Genomic DNA, 26,306 nt, shown 5'->3' on the forward strand with positions numbered 1-26,306 from the left:
CATCATTGATATATAAACTATCAGACTGCGTGGTCGCTAGTAGTGGCTTTCAGTAGGCCTTTAAAGGGTTTCAGTAGGCCTTGCATGCAGTCTGATAGTTTATATATCAATGATGAAATATTAACATTTCAACACACGCCAATACGGCCTTTTTAGTTTACTAAATTACAATTTTACATTTCCCAGGAGTTTCATCTTGAAAACGTCGTGTAATGATGACGTGAACGCAAGACGTCACAGGTTTTTAGGAAGTATTAGCGCTGCGCACACACACACAGCTAAAAGTTGTCTGCTTTAAAGGCATAATTACACAGTATTTTGGACATCTGTGTTGCTGAATGTTTTGCAATTTGTTCAATTAATATTGGAGAAGTCACAGTAGAAAGAAGGAGTTGGGAAGCTTTAGCCTTTAGCCACACAAACACACGGCGATTCATTGTTTAAAATTCCCGGAGGTGAAGCTTTACTATGGATCAGAGCGGTCAAGCGAACATGGATCCCGACCACTTGTCAACCTGCAGGTTTCGGTGAGAAAATTGTGGTAAAAAGTTGCTTCTTACCGGTTATCAGCTGAGCTTGTACCGTCCATAGCTGCCGTCGACTCCCCTGAGACACTGGCGTCAAGACACCCGTGGACAAACACCTCCGACTATCAGGTACTATTAAACTCACTAAAACACTAGCAACGCAATACAAAGTTAAGGGATTTCCCAGAATTATCCTAGTAAATGTCTCTAAAAACATCGGAATCCGTCCCAATGCAATCGGGTTTTTTTTTTTACTTTTTTTTTTTATTTTACTTTATTTTTTTTTTCTACTCCGTCGCTATCAACATCCTCAAACAAGAATCTTTGATCCTCGCTCAAATTAATGGGGAAATTGTCGTTTTCTCGGCCCGAATAGCTGTTTTTGTTGGAGGCTCCCATTTAAAGGCCTACTGAAAGCCACTACTAGCCACCACGCAGTCTGATAGTTTATACATCAATGATGAAATATTAACATTGCAACACATGCCAACACAGCTTTTTTAGTTTACTAAATTACAATTTTTAATTTCCCGGGAGTTTTGTCTTGAAAACGTTGTGTAATGATGATGTATACGCGTGACGTCACAGGGTTTTAGGAAGTGTGAGCGCTACACAGACACACAGCTAAAAGTTGTCTGCTTTAACTGCATAATTACACAGTATTTTAAACATCTGTGTTGCTGAATCTTTTGCAATTTGTTCAATTAATATTGGAGAAGTCAAAGAAGCAAGATGGAGTTGGGAAACTTTAGCCTTTAGCCACACAAACACACGGTGATTTCTTGTTTGAAATTACCGAAGCTGAAAATTTACTATGGATCAGAGCAGACATGGATCAAGACGGAATGTCAGCCAGCAGGTTTCGGTGATAAAATTGTGGTTAAAAAGTCGCAACTTACCGGATATCAGCTGAGCTTGTGACTTCCTACAGCTGCCGTCGACGTCCCCGAGACACTGAGCGTCAACACCCGGCTGGCCGTGGACGTACACTTCCGACTATCAGGTAATAATAAGCTCACTAAAACACTAGCAACACAATAGAAAGATAAGGGATTTCCCTGAATTATCCTAATAAATGTGTTTAAAAACATCAGAATACGTCCCAATGCAATCGCGTTTCTTATTTTTACTTATTTTTTTATTTTTCTAGTCCGTCGCTATCAACATCCTCAAACGCGAATCATTGATCCTTGCTCAAATTAATGGGGAAATTGTCTTTTTTTCGGTCCGAATAGCTGTTTTTGTTGGAGGCTCCCATTAAAAACAATGTGAATATGTGAGGAGCCCCCACACTTGTGACGTCATCATCTGCGACTTCCGGTAGAGGCTGGGCTTTTCTCTTAGCACCGAAAGTTGCGAACTTTATCGTGGATGTTCTCTACTAAATCCTTTCAGCAAAAATGTGGCAATAACGTGAAATGATCAAGTACGACGCATAGAATGGACCTGCTATCCCCGTTTAAATAAGAACATCTCATTTCAGTAGGCCTTTAAGAACTTGCACACAAAGCAACTATGACGTGTGCATTTTCCGCGCATGCCTATTAGGTCGCAGAGGGGGTCTTAAACAGTGGCATTGTTGTGTGTGGACACGGATAAGGTTAGGTGGGGTTTACCCTGTGTAAACAGGGCCTAAAAACTCTTCTTCCAGGACATCCAGAATGCGAAAACAGCATTATTTCAGATACCGGACATATTTATGTAAATAAATGGTACTTAGATCTGAAAGGCCTTGGTTGAGAGATTACCTGGAGAGGCCAGGGCGTCTTTATCCGAGGATGAGCTGTGTCTGTTCCGCCAGCCCCTCTGGTCTCTGGCTCCTCTCGGCGGGGACGAACTTCCAGGCAGGCAGGGCAGCAGCATCGTGTCTTCGCCCGAGCATTCCGCCTCCAGCTCGGTCAGGACGCTTTCGAGGGAGTCGGAAATTCGCACAGCGACCCCGGGGTTCCCCCGCAGCCCCGAGCCCGCCACCTTCTGCCCGAACAAGCTGGCGGGTCGCACCGGGAGAAAGTTGGACTCCGGCGCGGACACCGAGGCTGTTACGGGCTCGCAGGTCTCCGTCGGGTCGCATTCTGACATCATCGTCGCACGCGTCTTAACTCATCAAACGGCCATCAAAAATGAACACTCAACTGCCAGGACTCCATTGTTGAAGGAAAGTTCAACACATTGTTCCGTGGCAGCTCCACTTGACATCTAGCCAAACAGACTGCTTCCGGTTTCCCTTAACGCAATAACGCGCACGCGCACCATCGCCTCGTCCACAGTTGCCTTCAGGTGTGCTTCGTAAAATCCACAACATTTCCAAACCATACCTTTTTTACTATTTAAAACCCCGTCAAAGCGGATGTCGTCCACATTTTCTGGGAGGCAACATTTTACATTCATCCATTCATTTTTTATTTATCTCCTTCGTCGATGTGCATTTTGAACGATACATAATGATACCTCAATTATACAATTTAAATGCAAACAACAATGGCCGAGAAGAAGCAGGATGAAGAAAATCTTGTAATTTCCTGCCCCCTTTGACATAATACATTATCAATCAATCAATCAATGTTTACTTATATAGCCCTAAATCACTAGTGTCTCAAAGGGCTGCACAAACCACTACGACATTTCTTACTTCATGAATATCATTTAAACCGACACATATATCCAAATGTAATGAAACAATAAATTGAAAAAAAACACAAGAAAAACACAACAAGTGCAAAACTTCATAAAGTATAAACCAGGGGTCGGGAACCTTTTTGGCTGAAAGAGCCAAGAAGCCAAATGTTTTAAAATGTATTTCCGTAAGAGACATATAATATATATCTTTTTTTAACACTGAACACATTTAAACGTGTGCATTTTTAAGTAAGACCAACATTTCTAGAGTACAATAGGTTACTTATTCTTTGTAATAACATTGTTATTCTGAAGCTAACTGTGCAGGAGCGTGGCCTGCGGGCCCGCAGCGAAGCGGGGTGTTGCCAGGACCAGCCTCGAAATCAGCGACAGGCACGTAGATTTTTTTTTTCCCCAAGATGGCGCTGCTGTAGTGGCTGCTGATGGCAGGAGCTCTGTGCTCTTGTGTCATCCTTTTGTGTTTCCCTCTTGTTTTCATGTCTTATTATATTTTTTTGCCTTTTGGTCTTGGACCCTTTGGGACTGTGTGACAAGGGGTGGGACTTTCGTGGCCTCTGTGGTGCTTTTTTGTGGACTTCTGCATCTGCATCCCGGGAGCCTTTTGGCCATGGAGACCAGCTGCTGGGTGTCTGCCACACCGGAGTCTGTTTGGAGGGGCTGGAGGAGATGCGGATGAGGGGACAGGGTTGCCGAGCTAGCACTGAGCGCTGGGACGGAGAGGCTTCGCGGTGTCTTGGCTGGGTGAGCAGGTGTCGGACACCTCAGTCACCTTGGACGTATCATCGCTCATCCATGTGGACTGGACACTGGCCGAGAGTGGAGTCGGCTGTCTTGGTTGCTTTGTTGGGTCTGCTCCTGTCTCTGGCCATGCTCCCTGCACCCCAGCGGACGATGACGTGGATCACCGCAGAAGCCACCACAGTGGATATGTTTATTTAACATTTTATTCATAGCTGTATGTAGAAGTGTCTGCTTGTATCTGCTGCTTTAATGTCTTTAATGTCCTCTGTGTTCTTTGATGTTTGATGTTTCCCTCGTACACACATGTAAGAGGGATGTGTTCTATGGCTATGAGTTGTTTTTTTCCCTTGGCCTCAGTCTACACCCCCTCTCCAGGGCCCAGGCTAAGACCGATTTTTTTATTTTATTTTAATCTTCTATTTTTTTCTCCCCTGAGAGACTTATTGAAAAAAGTAACAATATTGCAACCCTGAAACAGGCTCTCATGTCAGTGCTTGGTGGTCTGAAGAATGCCCAGGAGAGCAAGCCCCACACTAACCAATAATAAATAAATACCTTTTTACCATTAACGCAACTTCTTGAACATAAAAAAGCATGAGAATGTTTTATATTTTGAACGTTATTTTTAACACTGTGATTACAAGTGGAATCATTCATTATTTATCGTGTTAAGCAATGTCAGCTCAGATTTATCTGAGAGTCAGATGCAGTCATCAAAAGAGCCACATCTGGCTCCTGAGCCACAGCTTCCCTACCCCTGGTATAAACCAAACAGAGAAAATAATAATAATAATATACACCTCACGGAATGAAACAGAGCAAATACAAAACCAGACAAAAAAATAAGTAAAATAATAAATAAAAAGCTGCGATGAGGTGGTGACTTGTCCAGGGTGTACACCGCCTTCCGCCCGATTGTAGCTGAGATAGGCGCCAAAGCCCCCCACAACCCCAAAAAGGGAATAAGCGGTAGGAAATGGATGGATGGAATAAATAAAAAGCAAAATGTAAACACTTATGGCTGTCCATATGATCTTATTGTTCTATCTTTATATATTTTTTTCAATTAGAATATATTTTTACAGTTTTTTTATCTCGTTGTAAAGAGAATTCCACAATTTTACCCCCACCACCGATGTTTTAAAGTTGTCCTTTAATATTGCTGTTTGAAATGACCTTTTCTTCTATGCTTTGTATACTCAGAAGTGATGACAAACATTTTTTGTAAATTTATAATAAATAAAGAAATGGGTTGTATTTGTATAGCGCTTTTCTACCTTGAAGGTACTCAAAGCACTTTGACACTACTTCCACATTTACCCATTCACACACACTTTCACACACTGATGGAGGGAGCTGCCATGCAAGGCATTAACCAGCAGCCATCAGGAGCAAGGGTGAAGTGTCTTGCTCAGGACACAACGGACGTGACGAGGTTGGTACTTGGTGGGGATTGAACCAGTGACCCTCGGGTTGCGCACGGCCACTCTTCCACTGCGCCACGCCGTCCCTAAGCAAGACGCGAGACACGAGGAGCAAGACACGGAGCGTGAGCAGTGGGAGCGAGGACGACGAAAAAGACTTCTATTATTGAAAAATAAGAGTCAAACCTGCTAGAGAGATGTCCTTCCTGGGTGGTCAGTGGAACCCGAGCGGCGACGGCAAAGATCGTTCACACAGTCCATTTATGTCAGTTATGATTCATTCTTTCAGATAAATATATCTATTTTTCGATAAGTATTATAATTCTTCTTCCCTACACAAATTTGCTGGTAATGTTTTATTTATAGCCTTAAACATGACACACAATGTCTGTAGCTTTACTAGCTCCTGTAGTTTCAATAGTCCAGAGTTAATAAATAATGTGTTAGTGTGTTCTAAGTCATTTGCTTTATGAATAATCCTTATAGCTCTTTTCTGTAGTTGATACAATGCCTTTATCCATCCATCCATTTTCTACCGCTTATTCCCTTTCGGGGTCGCGGACCTTCGTATTGTGAGGCAGACGCACTAACCCCTCTGCCACCGTGAAGCCCCAATGCCTTTATGTTACTCTTAAATGTGTTGGGGACGGCGTGGCGAAGTTGGGAGAGTGGCCGCGCCAGCAATCTGAGGGTTACTGGTTCAATCCCTACCGTCCTAGTCACGTCCGTTGTGTCCTTAAGCAAGACATTTTCTTTGTTTATTTCGAACATGAATATTTACAACACAATACAATACAGACAATACAATATTACCTCATGCCCGAAAATGAGTAAGAAGAAGCAAAGCTTATTTAATCCTACCCCTTTCCCACTTCAGAGCGCCCACAAATATATACCGTATTTTTCGGAATATAAGTCGCTCCGGAGTATAAGTCGCACCGTCCGAAAATGCATAATAATGAAGGAAAATAACAGTCGCATTTTGGGGGAAATGTATTAGATAAAATCCAACACCAAGAATAGACATTTGAAAGGCAATTTAAAATAAATAAAGAATAGTGAACAACAGGCTGAATAAGTGTAGGTTATATGAGGCATAAATAAGCAACTGAGAAGGTGCCTGCTATGTTAAAGGCCTACTGAAAATAGATTTTCTTATTTAAACGGGGATAGCAGGTCATACTTCATCATTTCGCGATATTGCCACATTTTTGCTAAAAGGATTTAGTAGAGAACATCCACGATAAAGTTCGCAACTGGAGAAAAGCCCTGCCTGTACCGGAAGTCGCAGATGATGACGTCACATGTTTGATGGCTCCTCACATATTCACTTTGATTTTAATGGGAGCCTCCAACAAAAAGTGCTACTTGGACCGAGAAAACGACAATTTCCCCATTAATTTGAGCGAGGATGAAAGATTCGTGTTTGAGGATATTGGTAGCGACGGACTAGAAAAAAAAAAAAACGCGATTGCATTGGGAAGGATTCCGATGTTTTTAAACACATTTACTTGGATAATTCTGGGAAATCCCTTATCTTTCTATTGTGTTGCTAGTGTTTTAGTGAGTTTAATAGTACCTGATAGTCGGAAAGGTGTGTCCACGGGTGTTTTGGCGCAGTGTCTCAGGGGAGTCGACGGCAGCTATGGACGGGACTAGCTCAGCTTTTCTGAGGTAAGAACTGAATTTTTAACCACAATTTTCTCACCGAAACCTGCTGGTTGACATTCGGTGGGATCCATGTTGGCTTGACCGCGCTCTGATCCATAGGAAAGTTTCAGCTCCGGGAATTTTAAACAAGGAATCACCGTGTGTTTGTGTGGCTAAAGGCTAAAGCTTCCCAACTCCATCTTTCTACTGTGACTCCTCCCATTTTAATTGAACAAATTGCAAAAGATTCAGCAACACAGATGTCCAAAATACTGTGTAATTATGCCGTTAAAGCAGACGACTTTTAGCTGTGTGTGTGTGCAGCGCTCATACTTCCTAAAAATGCGTCACGTCTTGCGTACACGTCATCATTACACAAAGTTTTCTAGACGAAACTCCCAGGAAATTTAAAATTGTAATTTATTAAACTAAAGCGGCTGTATTGTCATGTGTTGCAATGTTAATATTTCATCATTGATATATAAACTATCAGACTGCGTGGTGGCTAGTAGTGGCTTTCAGTAGGCCTTTAACCTAACATATTATGGTAAGAGTCATTCAAATAACTATAAATAGAACATGCTATACGTTTACCAAACAAACAATCTGTCACTCCTAATCGCTAAATCCCATGAAAACTTCTTCCTCGATGTCGCTTCCGAACAACTCTGCCAACTCCAAAGGTAGACAATGCGCCACTTTCTCTTCTGTCGGTACGTCGCTTATGTCACTCATCAACTGTTGCAGTTCCAAACTTTCTTTCTGCTGCTCGACTGCTGTTTTCTGCTGTATGATTCACAAGGTCCAGCTTGTAACCTGCAGTATATGACTTCCTTTTCGGTGCCTTTTTTCTTCAGTCCTTCTCACTTTTTATAAGTTAGCGCCAATGTTGAAATGGTGGAAGTAGTAACAGGTAGCATCTTTTTTTACCACAATGCACTTCTGCCATGACCCGCCTCCGCCAAATTTTAATTAGTTGACGTGTGTGTGTCGATTGCTGATATCCGGCTAGTCTCTTACGTGAATGAGATAAATAATGTTATTTGATATTTTACGGTAATGTGTTGATAAATTCACACATAAGTGGCCCCGGAGTATATGTCGCACCCCTGGGCAAACTATGAAAAAAACTGTGACTTATAGTCCGGAAAATACGGTACATATATCTACTGACCCTCTTTACAGCAGAATATCAAAATGACATCCGTGAACAAGCAATACAACAATTCTGTAACATGCAATTAACTAATCCAGTCGTTAGCAACATACTAAGATGAAGAATATCTTATTTTCAATAAGGTTGAAAGTGTTTCTCATAATTCTTCTTCTTTGTACTTTGTAAGCGCTATTAATTTAAACATCTTCTTAAAATGGATCATATCATTACAATGTTTAATTTCTTTACTTAATCCATTCCATAATTTAATTCCACATACTGATATGCTCAAGGTTTTAAGTGTTGTACGTGCATACAAATGTTTTAAATTAGATTTTTCTCTAAGGTCATATTTCTCCTCTTTAGTTGAGAAGAATTGTTGTACATTCTTTGGTAGCAGGTTATGATTTGCTTTGTTTAATATTTTTGACTCAATAAATAAAGGGTTTGTATGTTCTCTACATCCAACATGATGTATTATTCTAACTGATCTTTTTTGTAACACAGCTAACGAATGTAGCGCACATTTGTAGTTGTTTCCCCATATTTCTGCACAATAACTCAGATATGTAACACTAGCGAGCAGTAGAGAATATAAAGTGATTTTTGGCCCAGGACGTATTTTGCTTTATTCATTATTGAAATGTTTTTTGCCACCTTATGTTGTATGTTTTGTATATGAGAATTTGCAGTTCATTTTACCATCTATTAATACTCCCAAAAATCTGGTTACTTTTACCCTTTCATTATCTACTCCGTCTATTTGTATTCGTGTCTGATGCTCTTTTCTACTGTTACCAAATAGCATTATTTTAGTTTTAGTGAGATTCAAAGATAGTCTGTTTTTATCAAACCATTTTTTTAATTTGTTCATTTCTTACATTTCACACTTGCTCCTGATGGGTCCAGGTTAGCGCTGTGCATGGCAGCTTCCGCCAAAAGTGTGTGAGTGGATGATTGTGGAAATAGTGTCCAAGTGCTCTGAGTTCCATTTAAAAAAAAAAAAAAGGTAGAAAGGCGGTATACAAGTACAACCCATTTACCATATTACCGTCCGACGGACCTGAACGCACCAGCACTTTAAAGGATGACGTTAGGTTTAAAAAAAAAAAAAAAAAAAAAGCACGTCAAAAACATATCTTTGAACAAAGTTCAAAGAGACTTTTTTTCCAATCCATCCATCCATCCATCCATTCTCTGCCGCTTATCCCCTTTTGGGGTCTCTGGTGCCTATCTCAGCTACATTCAGGCAGAAGGTGGGGAACACCCTGGACAAGTCGCCACCTCGTGGCAGGGCCAACACAGATAGACAGACAACATTCACACACTAGGGACCATTTAGTGTTGCCAATCAACCTATCCCCAGGTGCATGTCTTTGGAGGTGGGAGGGGCCTATCCCCAGGTGCATGTCTTTGGAGGTGGGAGGGGCCTATCTCCAGGTGCATGTCTTTGGAAGTGGGAGGAAGACGGAGTACTTGGAGGGAACCCACGCAGTCACGGGAAGAACTTTCCAAATCATTCATCGTTATGACCAGTGACGTGCTGTCAGGGGAGGCAAGTGAGGCAGTGCCTCGCCTTGCCACCAGGGGGAGTAAAAGGCTTAACCGTCCACCCCATCCATCCATTTCCGACCGCTTGTCCCTTTCGGGGTCGCGGGGGATGCTGGAGCCTATCTCAGCTACATTCGGGCAGAAGGCGGGGTACACCCTGGACAAGTCGCCACCTCATCACAGGGCCAACACAGATAGACAGACAACATTCACACTCACATTCACACACTAGGGACCATTTAGTGTTGCCAATCAACCTATCCCCAGGTGCATGTCTTTGGAGGTGGGAGGAAGCCGGAGTACCCGGAGGGAACCCACGCATTCACGGGGAGAACATGCAAACTCCACACAGAAAGATCCCGAGCCTGGGATTGAACTCAGGACTATACCCATGAGATGTTCAAAAACAAAGTAAAAAAATACAATACGTTTTTTTATTTCTCTTTGAGTCTCTTCTTTCTATGTGATTTTGGTGTGGTTCTTGTATATTTTGATGATTTTTCATGGTCATAATCGTGGAAATGTTGTGTTTCCTGATGAAAATGCCGCGGCAGACGAGAAAATGAGGCAGACACAGGAAGTGCCTCCACGGCTACAAATCAAATCAAATCAAATCAACTTCATTTATAAAGCACATTTAAAAATGTACCACAGAGGTAGCCAAAGTGCTGTACAATGGGCAGGTTAAAAGATAATACGAGGACCGAGCAAACAACACAACACAAACAGAACATGATAAAAAATAAATAAATAAAACATAAAAACAGGTTGACAGCAGGTGTATAATGGGGCACCATTGCAGGATGGATATCACTTAAGTGTTAAAAGCCGAGGAATAAAAGTATGTTTTTAAGAGAGATTTAAAAAGAGGAAGAGAGGAGGCTTGTCTAACACTCAGAGGTAGGTGGTTCCAGAGCCTGGGAGCAGCAGCGGCGAAAGCTCTGTCACCTCTAAGCTTCAGCCTTGTGTACACACACAAGCTGTGTCCCAATTCAGGGTCTGCATCCTTCGGAGGACCCAGCCTACGTAGCACCTACTTAGTGGATTAGTGGTTAGAGTGTGTCCCCTGAGATCGGTTGGTTGTGAGTTCAAACCCCAGCCAAGTCATACCAAAGACTATAAAAATGGGATCCATTATCTCCCTGCTTGGCACTCAGCATCAAGGGTTGGAATTGGGGGTTAAGTCACCAAAATTATTCCTGGGCGCGGCCACAGCTGCTGCTCACTGCTCCCCTCACCTCATAGGGGTTGAACAAGGGGATGGGTCGAATGCAGAGGACACATTTCACCACACCTAGTGTGTGTTACAATCATCGGTACTTTAACTATAACTTTAACTTAAGGCTGGACCTTCGCGGGCACCTCCCAGGGATGCGTCACCCGTTGTTAAATGGGATAGTGTAGCCTGCAGAGGATACTTACATCTGAAAGAGTATTCGCTGCCGGTGCCACTATTTGAAAAAATCTAAAAATCCGCGTTGAACAAAGGCACGCAAAGCATCTTGGGATATGGGAGGCCACGAAGGATAGTCGCGGTGCATCCTCCGAACACATATACAGTATAATCATAAAAGTAAGTTTCTCAATACCCAACCTTTTCTTGTGACTTTAAAAAAGAATTATAACTTTACTTTAAAATGCTTTCTATCTATGAAGAACCAAAAAGCTGTGAAAACTATTGATGCTGTGCTCCAAATTTGGATTGCTTACGGAACTTGTGTGAGCCAATGTCTTTACATTTTGTCGCATATATATATATATATATATATATATATATATATATATATATATATATATATATATATATATATATATATATACGTATGTATATATTTGTACTGTTTCTATACTTAATTTGATTATTATTATTTCCTCATCGCCCGATTGTAGCTGAGATAGGCGACAGCGCCCCCCGCGACCCCGAAAGGGAATAAGCGGTAGAAAATGGATGGATGGGATGGATGGATGTTTATTATAAATAAAGGTTTATGAAAATTTAAAAATAAAATAAAAAATAAAATTGTGCTTTTTTTTTTATCCTGGACAATATTCATAAGACATTTGTGCTTTGTTTTAAAGATGTGCTATTTGGTTTTACACAGTATGAGAAAAAATGTTGAAAAGGAATTTTACCTCATTATACTATTGGGGCTAAGTTTTATATTCATAAAAGTAAGTTTCTCAATACCAGACCTGTTTTTGCTTTAAAACGCTTTCTACCTCTAACAACCAAAAAGCTGTGAAAAATATGACGCTCTGCTCCAAATTTGGATTATTTACGGAACTTGGAATTAGGGGTTAAATCACCAAACTGATTCCCTGACGTGGCCACCGCTGCTGCTCGCTGCTCCCCTCACCTCCCAGGGGGTGGAACAAGGGAATGGGTCAAATGCAGAGGACACATTTTACCTCACCTAGTGTGTGTGTGAGACAATCATTGCTACTTTAACTTAACTTAACTTGTGTGAGCCTATGGCTTTACACACATATATATATATATATATATATATATATATATATATATATATATATATATATATATATATATATATATATATATATATATATATATATATTGCATTTTTCTTTAGTTGCTTTTTTACTTTACAACCCCCTGGCGCTGTTTTGTACAGTTGCTCTACTTGTTTTGATTATTATTATCTATTTGCTTGTATGTTAATATTGTAAAGGTTGAGTACTATAAACAAAGGTTTTTAAAAAATTAATAAATTAAATTAAATTTTAAAAAATTTTAGTATGTGGAACACATATTCACCATTGACTAGTTGCTTATTAACATGCAAATTAGTAACATATTGGCTCTTAATTAGTCATTATTAAGTACTTATTCATACCTTATTTTGCATGGCCTTATTATACAACCAGTAAGCCATTAACATAACCTCAGAATTATTACTTATTAGTAACCCTAACCTTAACTCTCATATGTTCCCCTAGTGTCCAAATAACTCTAAATTAAGTCTTTCTTACTTTTATAAGTAACTAATTAATGGTGAATATGTTCCCCATACTAAATTGTTACCAAAACTTGCTTTTGGCTTTTGTTTAGTTTCTTGTAACTGTTTATTAGAACTAAATAGTTAAAAGTGTTTCACTTCTGTCCAAGCAAAGTCATTTAAAACTATCGATGCCTATTGTCTCATTTAGCACACACATCCAACATATCAATGGCAGATGCAAACATAATAAATTCACCGAGTCACAGTTCAGCATAATTGTACAGTTTGATCACCACTAGATGTCGATACTGATGCATAAATGCAGACATGCAAAAATGTTACATTGCTTTTTTTCCCACATACTTTACTGTTATGTCCTTGGACGTGAATTGCAACTATTTTAGGCATTTAAGGATATCTTTTTCAATTCATCCTAACTCTAAATGTCTTCTACTTTAGTTTCTCTGTACTGTACTCTTTTTGTCATGACCCTTTGTTCATATTCATCGAGTCTCTGTCTGCAGCTTTGACTTCAAACTGTGCAAAGGCGTCATTATACACTATTGGTATCAAACTCAAGGCCCGGGGGTCAGTTCTGGCCCGCCACATATAATTTCATGTGGCCCACAAATTTTATTTTTTTTATTTAATGTATTCGTTCTTTCAATTTTGACAGAAAAAAAATGCATATTTTAAACTTTAATTTTATCTGATCATGCCAATTAGATAGATAGGTATTTTTTGTCATTGCACAAGTACAACAAAACACACCCGTTCAAGATTAGACAAACAAATAGTATATAGGGTTACAGAACAGGAACTCTGGTGGGTCGCCACAAGGGGCAAAAGGTAAAACGCTGGGGAAGGATGAGTAAAAAGATACAATCGAGACTGGGTTCCTAAGGGGGCCCAGTTACGAAGTGACGATCTGTTACTTAATTTCTGCTTGTTTCGTATTTACTTCCTGTCCGTGCTCTTGTTTTGTTTCCATTTCCTGTTTGCCTTGCTGAGCGCCGTGTGTTTCCCCTCACCTGCTGCTGATTGGCAGCCAAACAACGCCGGCTGCCAATCAGCATGTTCCTATTCATGCCAGCCTCGAGCACTCCTAAGTGGCTCGAGAATTGCTGTATGTTTGCTGCTCTTATATGCACGACTGCTTCATTTTCTGTTTAAAGGGGAACATTATCACCAGACCTATGTAAGCGTCAATATATACCTTGATGTTGCAGAAAAAATATTTTTTTTACCGTTTTCCGAACTCTAAATGGGTGAATTTTGGCGAATTAAACGCCTTTCTATGCAAGTCAAATCAGCTCTGTTATTTTCCGTTTTTTCAACTGTTTTCCGGTACCTTGGAGACATCATGCCTCGTCGGTGTGTTGTCGGAGGGTGTAACAACACAATCAGGGACGGATTCAAGTTGATTTACGAAAAATGTGCATCGATTAGCACGGCATGCTAATCGATGCTAACATGCTATTTCGGCTAGCTGTATGTATGTATTACATCATTATGTCTCATTTGTAGCTATATTTGCATCCAGCCTTTCCCTCCATCCACATTTAATGCCAAACAAACACTTACCAATCGACGGATTTAAGTTGCTCCAGGCGGTTTAGCGCGGTTGGTAGAGCGGCCGTGCCAGCAACTTGAGGGTTGCAGGTTCGATTCCCGCTTCCGCCATCCTAGTCACTGCCGTTGTGTCCTTGGGCAAGACACTTTACCCACCTGCTCCCAGTGCCACCCACACTGGTTTAAATGTAACTTAGATATTGGGTTTCACTATGTAAAGCGCTTTGAGTCACTAGAGAAAAAGCGCTATATAAATATAATTCACTTCACTTCACAGTGTCAAGAGATGCGAAAGTCCTTCGTTTGGTCCGCACATTTTACCGGCGATGCTACGACAGACATGGCACAGAAGTGAATGGATACCCTGCGACACTCAGCAGATGCATTTCCAACGATAAAGGCAACGAAATTACAAAAGTGAGTTTTGTTGATGTTATTGACTTATGTGCTAATCAGACATATTTGGTCGCGGCATGACTGCCAGCTAATCGATGCTAACATGCTATTTAAGCTAGCTGTATGTACATTTGTAGCTATATTTGCATCCAGCGTTTCATTCCACCCACATTTAATGCCAAACAAACACTTACCAATCGACGGATTTAAGTTGCTCCAGTGTCAATGTGAAAGTCCTGATCGTTTGGTCTGGACATTTTACCGGCGATGTTAAGGCAGACATGGCCGAATAGCGTCAATAGCTAATCGCTCAATAGCTTCAGTTTCTTCTTCAATTTCGTTTTCGCTATCTGCCTCCATACTCCAACCATCCATTTCAATACATGCGTAATCTGTTAAATCGCTTAAACCGCTAAAATCTGAGTCTGAATCCGAGCTAATGTCGCTATATCTTGCTGTGGTATCCGCCATTTTGTTTGTATTGGCATCACTGGATGACGTCACAGGAAAATGGACGATGGCTTCGCAGATAGCGAAAATCAGGCACTTTAAAGCCTTTTTTCGGGATATTCCGGGACAGGTAAAATTTTGAAAAAAAATTCGAAAAATAAAATAAGCCACTGGGAACTGATTTTTATTGGTTTTAACCCTTCTGAAATTGTGATAATGTTCCATTTTAACAAGATTAAAACTCATCTTACCTGCCCCTGGCTCTCCTGGTTCCTGGATCTCGGGGTCACTAATGCGGCAACCAATGCGAGTCCCTCACAAAATTATATTAGTACGTTATGTATTGCAAAACTATCTTTGTGAGATAAAACAAATAGTTCAATATTTGCTTGTCACCATTATTTATGATTTTAGAGCAGGGGTGTCAAACTCAATTTAGCTGGGGGCCACTGGACACAGAGTCTGGGTGAGGCTGGGCCGCAAGAAAAGATTTCCATCCATCCATCCATCCATTTTCTACCGCTTATTCCCTTTCGGGGTCGCGGGGGGCGCTGGCGCCTATCTCAGCTACAATCGGGCGGAAGGCAGGGTACACCCTGGACAAGTCGCCACCTCATCGCAGAAGAAAAGATTTCCTTAAAAAAAAAAAAAAATTTTAAAAATTAAAAAAATTGTTGCATACTCCTCAGCATGTCTGGTTGTATAATGAGGTTTCAAATTGTATCCCTTGTGCACCGCAACTTTCTCTGTGCAAATAAAAGATGTCGGGGTGCCCCTGTGCGCAACAAAGAAATATTGCATCTGGAATTGTCTTTGCTCATCACTAACGTTTCTCTTCACTGCAGGCTTTGAAAAAGACACGTTTGGGGTTGTGGAATATATTTATATTTTGCCGATGCACGGGGAATAATGTTATTTCCGCAATGTGTGTCATTCCGCTTTCCCTCCCTACAGCAACACGGCGGTCGGCGGATAATAGCCTGGAAAGTACCAGGATAGCGGGCGCTAAAAAGTGACGGCTCCCGGATTGCTAGAAATATATGTCGTGTTCATCGTGTGAAGCAATGCAAATTAAATGATAAAAAAAAACAAAAAGCGGTTAAAATTGGTCCAGGTTATCAGGGACTGTTATTACTGACAGACAAGTGTTGCGTTGTGACTGCAGCCAGGCACGTAAGAAAACCCTCATCTCCATGGCAACGTTTCATTTGCTGCTTTTCCACTAACGCAGGGGTAGGCAACCCAGAACGCTGAAAGAGCCAAATTGGACCCAAATGACACAACGCTGTCAAGCACCATTCATATAAAACCCACGGGCGACACTAACATTGAACTTTCATATTAAGGTGTGGGCCTGAGACCCCTGTTTTAGAGCAAGTTATACATAAAAAAATATAATAATCAAATGCATATGCATTTTGATTAATAATGACTGCCCCTCTACCCATCCATTTTCTACCGCTTATCCCTTTCGGGGTGGCGGGGGTGGTGCAGGAGCCTATCTCAGCTACAATCAGGTGAAAGGCGGGGTATGTATGTAATGTCATTTTTTTTTTTTTTTTTTAAAAAGCAGCCATTTCTGCGATGTGGCCCTCAGTGAAAATGAGTTTGACAACCCTTGTTCTCCACTCGCCAGCTCCTTGCCAACAACCTGGCTCCTTTCCACCAATATCTCTGCCCCTTTATCACAACCTCTCTCTAATAAGGCTGCGTATTTGAAACACATGCAAATGAGCAGTCAACCAGCTGGTTTCACAGCAGTCATGTGATCTATCAAGGTAGGGGGTGAGGGGGTGAAGGAGACGTGGGTGAGAGGAGGGAGGAGAGCAAGGAAAGGAGGCCTTTGGAGGATGAGTGAGGGATCTTGAGGGGGGGATGAGAGGGAGACGGTCCAACCTTCAAAGGCATTCTGGAGACAAAGGCATCACTCAATCGCTGTCTCTCTCTGGACTTGTGAATTAGTGTAAAAGGACATCATTGAAATATTAATTGTGAAAACTAAAAAGGTGACTCTACAGAGAAGCACTTTAGCAGGTGTGTATGACCACATATAGGTCGTCCATCTCTAGGTAACCAACCACTTGCATCATGTAAGCTGTACTTACCACTCTTATCAGTCCCGACCTCCAAGCTTTGGCATCAACACTAAAAAAAAAAAAAAAATACCAAGAAGAACGCAGAGTTGGAATATAATTACAACACTTTACGACATATTTATAAACATATTTATATAATATTTACATATTTATATAATATGAAACTCTGTCCTTTCACAGACAGAGTCCCAGTGCTTTTATGAGCGGTCGAGCAAGTCAAAAGCCGGAAAAAAAAAGAAAAAAAAAAAAAAAAAAAGTATTTATCTATTTTTATTTGTGGCGGCAGTAATTCTTTCGTGGCGGGTCGCCACAAATAAATTAATGTGTGGGTAACCCTGGTTTATGCTTTCTATGTGATTTTGGTGTGGTTACTGTATATTTTGATCATTTTCATGGTCAAAATCGTGGAAATTCCATGTTTCCTGATCAAAACAATGCAGCAGATGAGAAGTGAGGCAGACACAGGCGGTGCCTCCACGGCAACACACAGTGTGTATTGGGCGTGCGTGCGAGGGCCCATGCTTGTTGCCACGTGGAAAAGGCAGGTCTGGAGGCAGCAAGTACCTATGCCTCAAGGTAGGGGGCGATATATTATCAACTTGCAGTTCAATGCCTCAGCAGTACTCTGGCTCGCCACAGAGAAGTGGGGGCGCTCAAGGTAGCAGACACAGGCCTCTCCAGCGGATACCAGCATGTTTTTCTTTTCTTTTTTTAAAAACTGTATTTATAACAAACATGGCATGTCTATTAGAGTAAGCCAGCGTTTGTGGGTGTTTTCTGGCAGATGTAAAAATGTTGTTGAAATTCTTGGAATCAAATTGAATTAAATGAATGTGTCCGCCAATATGGAGGATTACATTTAAATAAATTGTGTATATATAATATATATATATATATATAAGTGTACAAATGTATATGTTTGATTTAAATGTTAAACTATGTATATGAGACGTGTGCTACATATATGTTGCTTATATATTGTTTAAAAAAAAAAGTAATATAAATGAAGCATGTTTTAGATTTTATATATTTTGAACCTTGTTCTTGTTGTGATGGGCTAGGTTTATATAAGCGTTGCTTCAACCTACACCCTTTCGGCTCAATCATTGCTCAAATGAGAGTTTTTTTTTCTTTCTTCTTTTCTTGTTGTTGTTCTTTGTTTTATGTGAAGATTGCCGAAATAAATAAAAAATACATTGATTATATACTGTATCCAAGATCAAATACTTCTCCAAACTGGACTTTAAGACAAAATGAATGTGGTCATACAAAGTACGTCTTCATGGAGGATTGCTATTGCTGCTTCAGATACAGATACAGAAAGATAATATACTCTCATAATACTTGATTTATTTTGTGAAAAGCAAATGAGACCAAAAAGTATTTAATAACAACTTTATCAAATAGTTTTTGGACCCATTTATCATATCATAACATCATTATGTTAACGTTTTTATGAAAGCGAATAACTCCTTTTTTTTCCTGTTACTCTAATGTGCAACCTAGATCAACAATGACTAGAGCGACACATGAATTTAAGTAAAAACAATTAAAAAAACAAGAAAAAAAAGTATGTATGCCTCAACTGGTATTTAGTTCACTGCACATCACTGGCTCTGTTATTGTTGGACTCCCATAGTTCCTGTTTTGTGCACCTCTGCGTTTGTTTTGGTTTCTGTGGGGATTGATTTGGTTCACCTGCCTCTGGTTAGTGGTCGGCACGCTCACCTGCAGTCGAACACTCATCAGATAAATATTTATTCACCTCTCTTGCCACACTCGTCCTGGCTTCTTTGTTTGCTTCATGCAACTCTTAGGTTTGGATATTCCTGCTTCTTGTTTCTAAGTTTCCTGTGCTAAGTTTTCGCCTTAGCTTCAGCGTGCGATCTGCACCCATCCTTTTTTGCTTGTTTTCTGTTTTGCTATGAAATCATCTCCTACCTGCGCGCTTCTGTCCGTAGTCATCCGTTTGCATCCCGGGGGAACAAACAGGAATTAATTGTTGTTTTACATATAAACTCAACAAAATGATTTGTATGTGTATGCTGTCAAACTGACAGAGTAATTAGATTAAAAAAAAATACAACTTTATAGTTACAGCAATAGCTTTATTTGAATGTTCTGCAAAATCACCACTCAGCAGTTACAGTATATTGCTGTAAATCTATCCATCCATCCATCCATCCATCCATTTTCTACCGCTTGTCCCTTTAGAGGTCGCGGGGGGTGCTGGAGCCTATCTCAGCTGAATTTGGGCGGAAAGCGGGGTACACCCTGGACAAGTCGCCACCTCATCGCAGGGCCAACACAGATAGACAGACAACATTCACACACTAGGGACCATTTAGTGTTGCCAATCAACCTATCCCCAGGTGCATGTTTTTAGAGGTGGGAGGAAGCCGGAGTACCCGGAGGGAATCCACGCAGTCATGGGGAGAACATGCAAACTCCACACAAAAAGATCCCCAGCCCGGGATTGAACTCAGGACACTAACCCCTGTTTCACCGCGCTGCCCTGCTGTAAATCTATTTTATAATAAATTACTACAAATGTTAGTGTACAAGTAATGCTATTATTAGGCAGTACTTGGTTGCTTCACAGTGTCTGTTTCATGAAGGGGATGCTTTATTCTTCCTATGGATCAGGGCTATTCAACTGGTGCCTTGGGGGCCAACTCCAGTCCGGGAATGACACCATACCATTCCCCGAGTTCAGTTCAAATGGTACACGGGTTTGTGGAAGTTGCCTTCCACTGGGTCCTCCAGACCACCAAGCATTTGCATGCGAGCCCGTTTCATGGTTCAATACAGTTTTATTTTTCAATAAAAGTCTGTGGGTTTCTTTCCAGCAACTGTCCTTTGTGGCTGTGACAGGTGCGCTCTCGCTCTCCACCAGCTCCAACCCCGTTTCTCCTCTAGGTTGCTGCTTATACAGACCGACAGGTGATTAGATAACAAGGTCCAGGTGGGCCATTTACGCACCTTTCGCTGACTTCGAGAACGGTCCTGGTACACCTGGCTTCGCTGCAGGCTCGCAGGCCACGCCCGCCTCGATGGCGGGAGCTGCCATGCAAGGCCCTAAACCCGACCCATCAGGAGCAAGGGTGAAGTGTCTTGCTCAAGGCCACAACGGACGCGACCAGGTTGGTAGATGCTGGGGATCGAACCAGGAACCCTCAGGTTGCTGGGACGGCCACTCTCCCAACCACCACGCTGTCCCAAAACGGCGTGGCGGTTGGCGTGACAAACATTTTTGCAGAAAATTGGTAAAACAGTAGAGTTCTGCTGTTGTTTAAAGGAACGTGGACTAATGTAAAGACGTTGGCAGATCCTTGCAGTGACATTTTAACCTTGCCAGCAAACATAAAACAGTTGGGTTTATAAAAGTGAGGTGTTCCTCTAGGTAGCCTTTTAAGTCCTTTCCTCTTTATCAGTTACTTCCGTAATTGGATTTATTTAAATAAGGTGTTGCTGTAGCTTGTTTATTTCAGATGCAGTCAGTAGTCATTTGTTCAATTTCCTTAGTTATACTAGTGGTGTTCCGCAAGGTTCCATTTTAGGCCCTGTTTATATTTTTTATTTTTTTTATCATTTGGGCTATACGAGTTTAGTTAAAAAAAACTCACATTTAAGCTTAAGGTCCTTAAAAACAGCAGAGCCCCCCTGTAACTATAACAAAATAAATAGATTAAAGGCCTACTGAAAGCCACTACTAGCGACCACACAGTCTGATAGTTTATATATCAATGATGAAATATTAACATTGCAACACATGACAATACGGCCGCTTTAGTTTACTAAATTGCAATTTTAAATTTCCCGCGAGTTTCCTGTTGACGTCACGGACTGTCAGGAAATATTAGCGCTGCACCACTATCAGCTAAAAGTCATCTGCTTTAATCGCATAATTACACAGTATTTTGGACATCTGTGTTGCTGAATCTTTTGCAATTTGTTCATTTAATAATGGAGACTATAAACAACCATGCTGTTGGTGGAAAGTGGTGTATTGCAGCTGTCTTTAGCGCCGAGACACAGCCGGTGTTTCTTTGTTTGTTGTGAAGCAGAGCGGTCAAGCGAACATGTTTTCTCTACGTCAACCAGCATGTTTTTGGATGGGAAAATTGTGATATATATCTTACCGGAGACATCATTGGATTATTCATCGTCCTGCAGCAGCTGTCAATAAAGGCAGCTGTGAGCTTGGCTCCTCGGCTTCTCTCTGAGACACTGCGTGTTCACCGCAGCCATCCGACCTCGAGGTATGTCTTTACAATCTTTACAATCTCACTAAAACACTATTAAAACAATAAGTAGATAAGGGATCTTCCAGAATTATCCTAGTAAATGTGTCTAATTACATCTGAAATGCTCACACTGCTGCCGCCCGGAGCCGTCGCTTTTTTTTTGCCATTTTTTTTTTCTAGTCCTTCACTATCAATATCCTAATTCACGAATCTTTCATCTTCGCTCAAATTAATGGGGAAATTGTTGCTTTCTCGGTCAGAATTGCTCTTACTGCTGGCTGGTGGCTCCCATTATAAAGAATGTGAGGACGTGAGAAGCATGGTCTGCTACTTCCGGTACAGGCAAGGCTTTTGTATTAGCGACCAAAAGTTGCGAACTTTATCATGGATGTTCTCTACTAAATCCTTTCAGCAAAAATATGGCAATATCGTGAAATGATGAAGTATGACACATAGAATGGACCTGCTATCCCCGTTTAAATAAGAACATCTCATTTCAGTAGGCCTTTAAAAATCAAACGTCTATTGTAGAGGACACTGGTTCTCAGTAATATACAAAATAATAATAATAGTGAAGGGAAAAATTTAGCACCCCGGTCCTTAGCTCTCTGGAAAGTGGACGATCAGCTAATTTCCTGAAGTGCAAATACATTCATACTATTTATTACTTTGTTTAAGAATGATCCATACCAAAATCACATTTATACATCTAAACATACATATATTAAAAGTATTTGAAAATGATCACTTTTTATAATTTGCAAACTGTATAAAACATGTCAATACAGTGCACACAAACGATGAGTGCTTTGGTGATTGTATAATGTCAGTCGAGGAGTTCTAGAGTTGGTTTCAGGCAGCTTTTGGTCCTCCTCACCTGTTACCTGTTGGGCGAGATCAATATGGTAAAAAGAAAAAATGGCAGCTTTTATCTGGGAGAAACCATACCTCTGGGACCAAACATCTTCAGGTAGCAGTGTGAACAGAATGGCTTCTCATCATACTGAAACACAATCACAAGGATACATGTGCGTCACTAACTAATTCATCATAGCTTTTCTCATACATTTCCTCATTTGTTCATAATAATAATGCATTTAATTGCCATCAAGTTACCTCAGCATGTTGTCCAGCTGTGAGTTGTCTGTTGCAGTTTTGACACTTCAGACACAGAGGATGGTAATCCCGTCCCAAAGACCTCTTCTTCTCACCTAAACCCATGAAAGATGAAGAAAGAAGGATTTTGAAACGATTGATCAAAACACTGTCTCTATTGAAACAATAATACAACTGGAAGAAGCTTCCCATGCACCTGAGAAATCTAAGAAACTACAATAATTTAGGTTTTCTCACTGGTTTTTGAGCAACCAGCATTGCCAACAATAACATATCGTAGTATTTTATCAGTGTATTATTTTGGTATAACTTAATTTAGGCACTGTACAAATTATATGTTTTGAGTGTGTATTTTATACATTTTAACTGCGTACCTGTGTATTGCTCTGATATTTGAAATAATGTTTTGCAGTTTATGCATTGTATCTATGGGCATTTGTATGAATTGTAGGCCTCTTTGCTCAGGCGTGTTATGAGTCATACTTTTCATCCATCCATCCATCCATTTTCTACCGCTTATTCCCTTTCGGGGTCACGGGGGGCGCTGGCGCCTATCTCAGCTACAATCGGGCGGAAGGCGGGGTACACCCTGGACAAGTCGCCACCTCATGGCAGGGCCAACACAGATAGACAGACAACATTCACACACTAGGGACCATTTAGTGTTGCCAATCAACCTATCCCCAGGTGCATGTCTTCGGAAGTGGGAGGAAGCCGGAGTACCCGGAGGGAACCCACGCATTCACGGGGAGAACATGTCTCCCGGCTGGCCTGGGAACGCCTCAGGATCCCCCTGGAGGAGCTAGACGAAGTGGCTGGGGAGAGGGAAGTCTGGGTTTCCCTGCTTAGGCTGTTGCCCCCGCGACCCGACCTCGGATAAGCCGAAGAAGATGGATAGATGGATGGATATATATATATATATATATATATATATATATATATATATATATACATATATTATTTTCCAATGAAGTAACTAATGACTAAAATACGCACTGTAGATTCCTAATGAAGTTTTAGCTTGACTCTCCTCTGCTTTCTCCTGCTCCGGTTGCTGCGGCAACAACAAACAAAACTCCAGACGCTCCTCTTCGTTTTATATCTTTTACTTGTGAACTTGATCATTTAAAAACATAAAACAATAACGACGTGGGAACAAATAAATGGCAAAATGAAGCGAGTTTGTTACAGTAAGAAAGAGTGAGAAAAAGTAAGAGTAAGGTCAAAAAACTGTGTGGCTCGATTCCATCATACCTGACTGCCATCACCCACAATTCATTGTGTCCAAACCATATTACCACACACATCCTTCCGCCATATATGCAATTAAACAGTTACGTAATCTTCACTGTATTAAAGCAGTATAAAAAAGTACATCAAATTATTCAGACAAATATAATAATGACGAATAAAGTGTACCTTATAATTATTCTAAGCATGTAATATATACATTTTTGTATTATTTAAACCATGGGTCTCAGACATGCAGCGTTGTGTTATTTGGGTCCAAAATGGCTCTTTCAACATTCTGGGTTGCCTACCCCTGCGTTGGTGGAAAAGCGGCAAATGAGTGAAAGCAACAGAAATGTTGCCAAGGAGACAAGGGTTTTTTTACGTGCATGGCTGCAGTCACACCGCGACACCTGTCCGTCAGTAATAACAGTCCCCGATAACCTGGACCAATTCAAACCGTTGTTTTTTTTAATTGTTTAATTTGCATTGCCTCACACGATGAACACTACATATATTTCTACATGACGCTGGATAACAATACGGGAGCCGTCACTTTTTTGCACTCGCTATCCCGGTACTTTCCCGGCTATTATCTGCCGACCGCCTTGTTGCTGTAGGGAGGAAAAGCGGAACAACACACATTGCGGAAATAACATTATTCTCCGTGCGTTGGCTAATTACAAATATATTCCACAACCCCAAACATGTCTTTTTCAAAGCCTGCAGTGAAAAGAAAGGTTAGTGATGAGCAAAGAGAATTCCAGGAAAGGTGGGGGATGCAAAATGTATTTGTTGAGCACAGGGGCACCCCGACTTGTCTTTTTTGCACAGAGAAAGTTGAGGAGCGCCCTGCGATGAGTTGTCGACTTGTCCAGGGTGTACACCGCCTTCCGCCCGATTGTAGCTGAGATATGCACCAGCACCCCCCGCAACCTCAAAGGGAATAAGCGGTAGAAAATGGATGGATGGATGGCTTATACAACTAGACATGCTGAGAAGTATGCAACATTTTTTTGAGAAATCTTTTCTTGCGGCCCAGCCTCTCCCAGACTGCATCTCGTGGGCCCCAGGTGAATTGAGTTTGAGACCCAAGATTTAAACCAAGTAAATGTACGAGGATGCCAATATGAGTAAGGCATTGCTGTAGCTTGTTTTTCTTGCAGCAATTTGTTCAACCTATTCAGTTCTACAATAAGTGTTCCTCAAAGTTCAATCTTAGGTCATCTCATTTTCATATTTTGCGCTATATGATTTGTGGCCATATGGATTTCAGTTCAAAAAACTTGTGAGCGACTCACATTTTTGCAGAAGATTCTTAAAAAAAAACACTAGAGTGCTGTCATAGAGATGATCTTTTACTAAGTTTTCCTGTCACTCTGAAAAAACAAATAGAGCAAAGTGGTTCTCCAGAATGTACAAAGTAAGAATAGTAGTGAAGTTCCTAAGCTTACTGGAAATGTAGCCACAATAATTTAGTTTCTAAACCCTGACTTACCTTTTTGCGGGTGACAGTGAGCTGGAGAATATCCTTGCTGACTTTGCATTAGAAGTGTGGTACACCCTGGACTGGTCACTCACACATCTTGTGAACAATTTAGACTCTCCAATTAGTATGCAGGTTTTGGAATGTGGGAAGAAGCCGGAGGACCCGGAGAAAACTTGTGGGGAGCATGGTGAGAACCTGCAAACTCAAAGTTTCGCTTTTTTTGACGCAAAAGACAAATGCAGAAAGAAACATAGAAACAAATGTAGCAGAACAGGTACTCACCAAAATAGACAGGCTTGCCACATATTGGACAGTAGCTTACCATGACGGTTTGTGATTATTAATCAAGTCTAGTGTACCGTGTGTATGTGGCTCATGTAATGAGAAAAGCGTATGTCTACCGTCTACATGGGTGGAAAAAAGTAGTTGTCAGTGTACCATGTGAAGCCACAGCCAGGATGTGGTGAGTGAAATGTCACAGGAAAAGACATCCGTGAGATTTATAAAATCATATAGAAGAAAAAGAGTCAAGACAGTCACGTTATCATTGTTAATACAGTAAAACATGTGTGTGTGTGTGGGGGGGGGGGGGGTATATACAGAGGAGGGCAATTAAAACGATTCCCATACATACTTTATTTATAAAGCCCTTTAAAAACAACCACAGTTTGAAAAACAATAGCTGTACACCACAAAGAAATACAGGCGAAGGACAGACTATAACATATAAAACAGAGGTAAAATACACACACACACACACACACACACATATATATATATATATATATATGTATATATATATATATATGTGTGTGTATATATATATATATATATATATATATATATACATATATCTATACACATATATATATATATTTATACACATATATATATACACACATATATATATATGTACACATACATACATACATACAGAAATTTACATACAGATATAATATATATATATATATATATATATGTATGTATATATATATACACACACACATATACATACATACATACATACATATACACATATATATAAATATACACATATACATACA

General features: G+C 40.7%; 2 protein-coding genes and 2 long non-coding RNA genes across 4 annotated transcripts in view; 1 reads left to right on the forward strand and 3 right to left on the reverse strand.

Moving 5' to 3' along the window:
* pi4k2b (phosphatidylinositol 4-kinase type 2 beta) overlaps window positions 1-2,768 on the reverse strand; it is a 30,016-nt gene extending 27,248 nt beyond the window's left edge. Inside the window, exon 1 of the mRNA XM_061881374.1 lies at window positions 2,276-2,768. Within this exon, the coding sequence (XP_061737358.1) occupies window positions 2,276-2,609 (334 nt within the window). The 5' untranslated portion in view covers window positions 2,610-2,768. The remainder of the gene's footprint in view (window positions 1-2,275) is intronic.
* The window catches only part of LOC133539212 (uncharacterized), a 67,281-nt gene extending 55,639 nt beyond the window's left edge, over window positions 1-11,642 (reverse strand). Inside the window, exon 1 of the long non-coding RNA XR_009803205.1 lies at window positions 11,591-11,642. This is a non-coding gene — a long non-coding RNA (uncharacterized LOC133539212). The remainder of the gene's footprint in view (window positions 1-11,590) is intronic.
* LOC133539210 (uncharacterized) lies at window positions 1,129-5,162 on the forward strand. The gene is made up of 2 exons (XR_009803204.1): window positions 1,129-1,530; window positions 3,459-5,162. It is a non-coding gene; the product is annotated as an uncharacterized LOC133539210 (long non-coding RNA).
* A 10,412-nt stretch (window positions 11,643-22,054) lies between the features above and the next one.
* On the reverse strand, window positions 22,055-25,681 carry zgc:195282 (uncharacterized protein LOC100192223 homolog). The gene is made up of 4 exons (XM_061881378.1): window positions 25,525-25,681; window positions 22,524-22,618; window positions 22,356-22,410; window positions 22,055-22,291 (listed from the first exon to the last, which is right to left on the reverse strand). The coding sequence occupies exons 1-4, from the start codon at window positions 25,565-25,567 to the stop codon at window positions 22,281-22,283; spliced, it is 204 nt and encodes a 67-aa protein (XP_061737362.1). The 5' UTR covers window positions 25,568-25,681; the 3' UTR covers window positions 22,055-22,280.
* Window positions 25,682-26,306: the final 625 nt, after the last annotated feature.

The sequence above is a fragment of the Nerophis ophidion genome, linkage group LG20 (genome assembly GCF_033978795.1).
Source record: "Nerophis ophidion isolate RoL-2023_Sa linkage group LG20, RoL_Noph_v1.0, whole genome shotgun sequence".
Taxonomy (NCBI): domain Eukaryota; kingdom Metazoa; phylum Chordata; class Actinopteri; order Syngnathiformes; family Syngnathidae; genus Nerophis; species Nerophis ophidion.

Bases quoted from the DNA above. Each gene is read 5' to 3' on its own strand.
- zgc:195282 (XM_061881378.1), bottom strand. From the start codon at position 25,567: ATGGTAAGCTACTGTCCAATATGTGGCAAGCCTGTCTATTTTG. The intron at 22,619-25,524 runs GTGAGTACCTGT...TCATGGGTTTAG, and splicing joins TGGCAAGCCTGTCTATTTTG to GTGAGAAGAAGAGGTCTTTG. The intron at 22,411-22,523 runs GTAACTTGATGG...ATTGTGTTTCAG, and splicing joins CAGCTGGACAACATGCTGAG to TATGATGAGAAGCCATTCTG.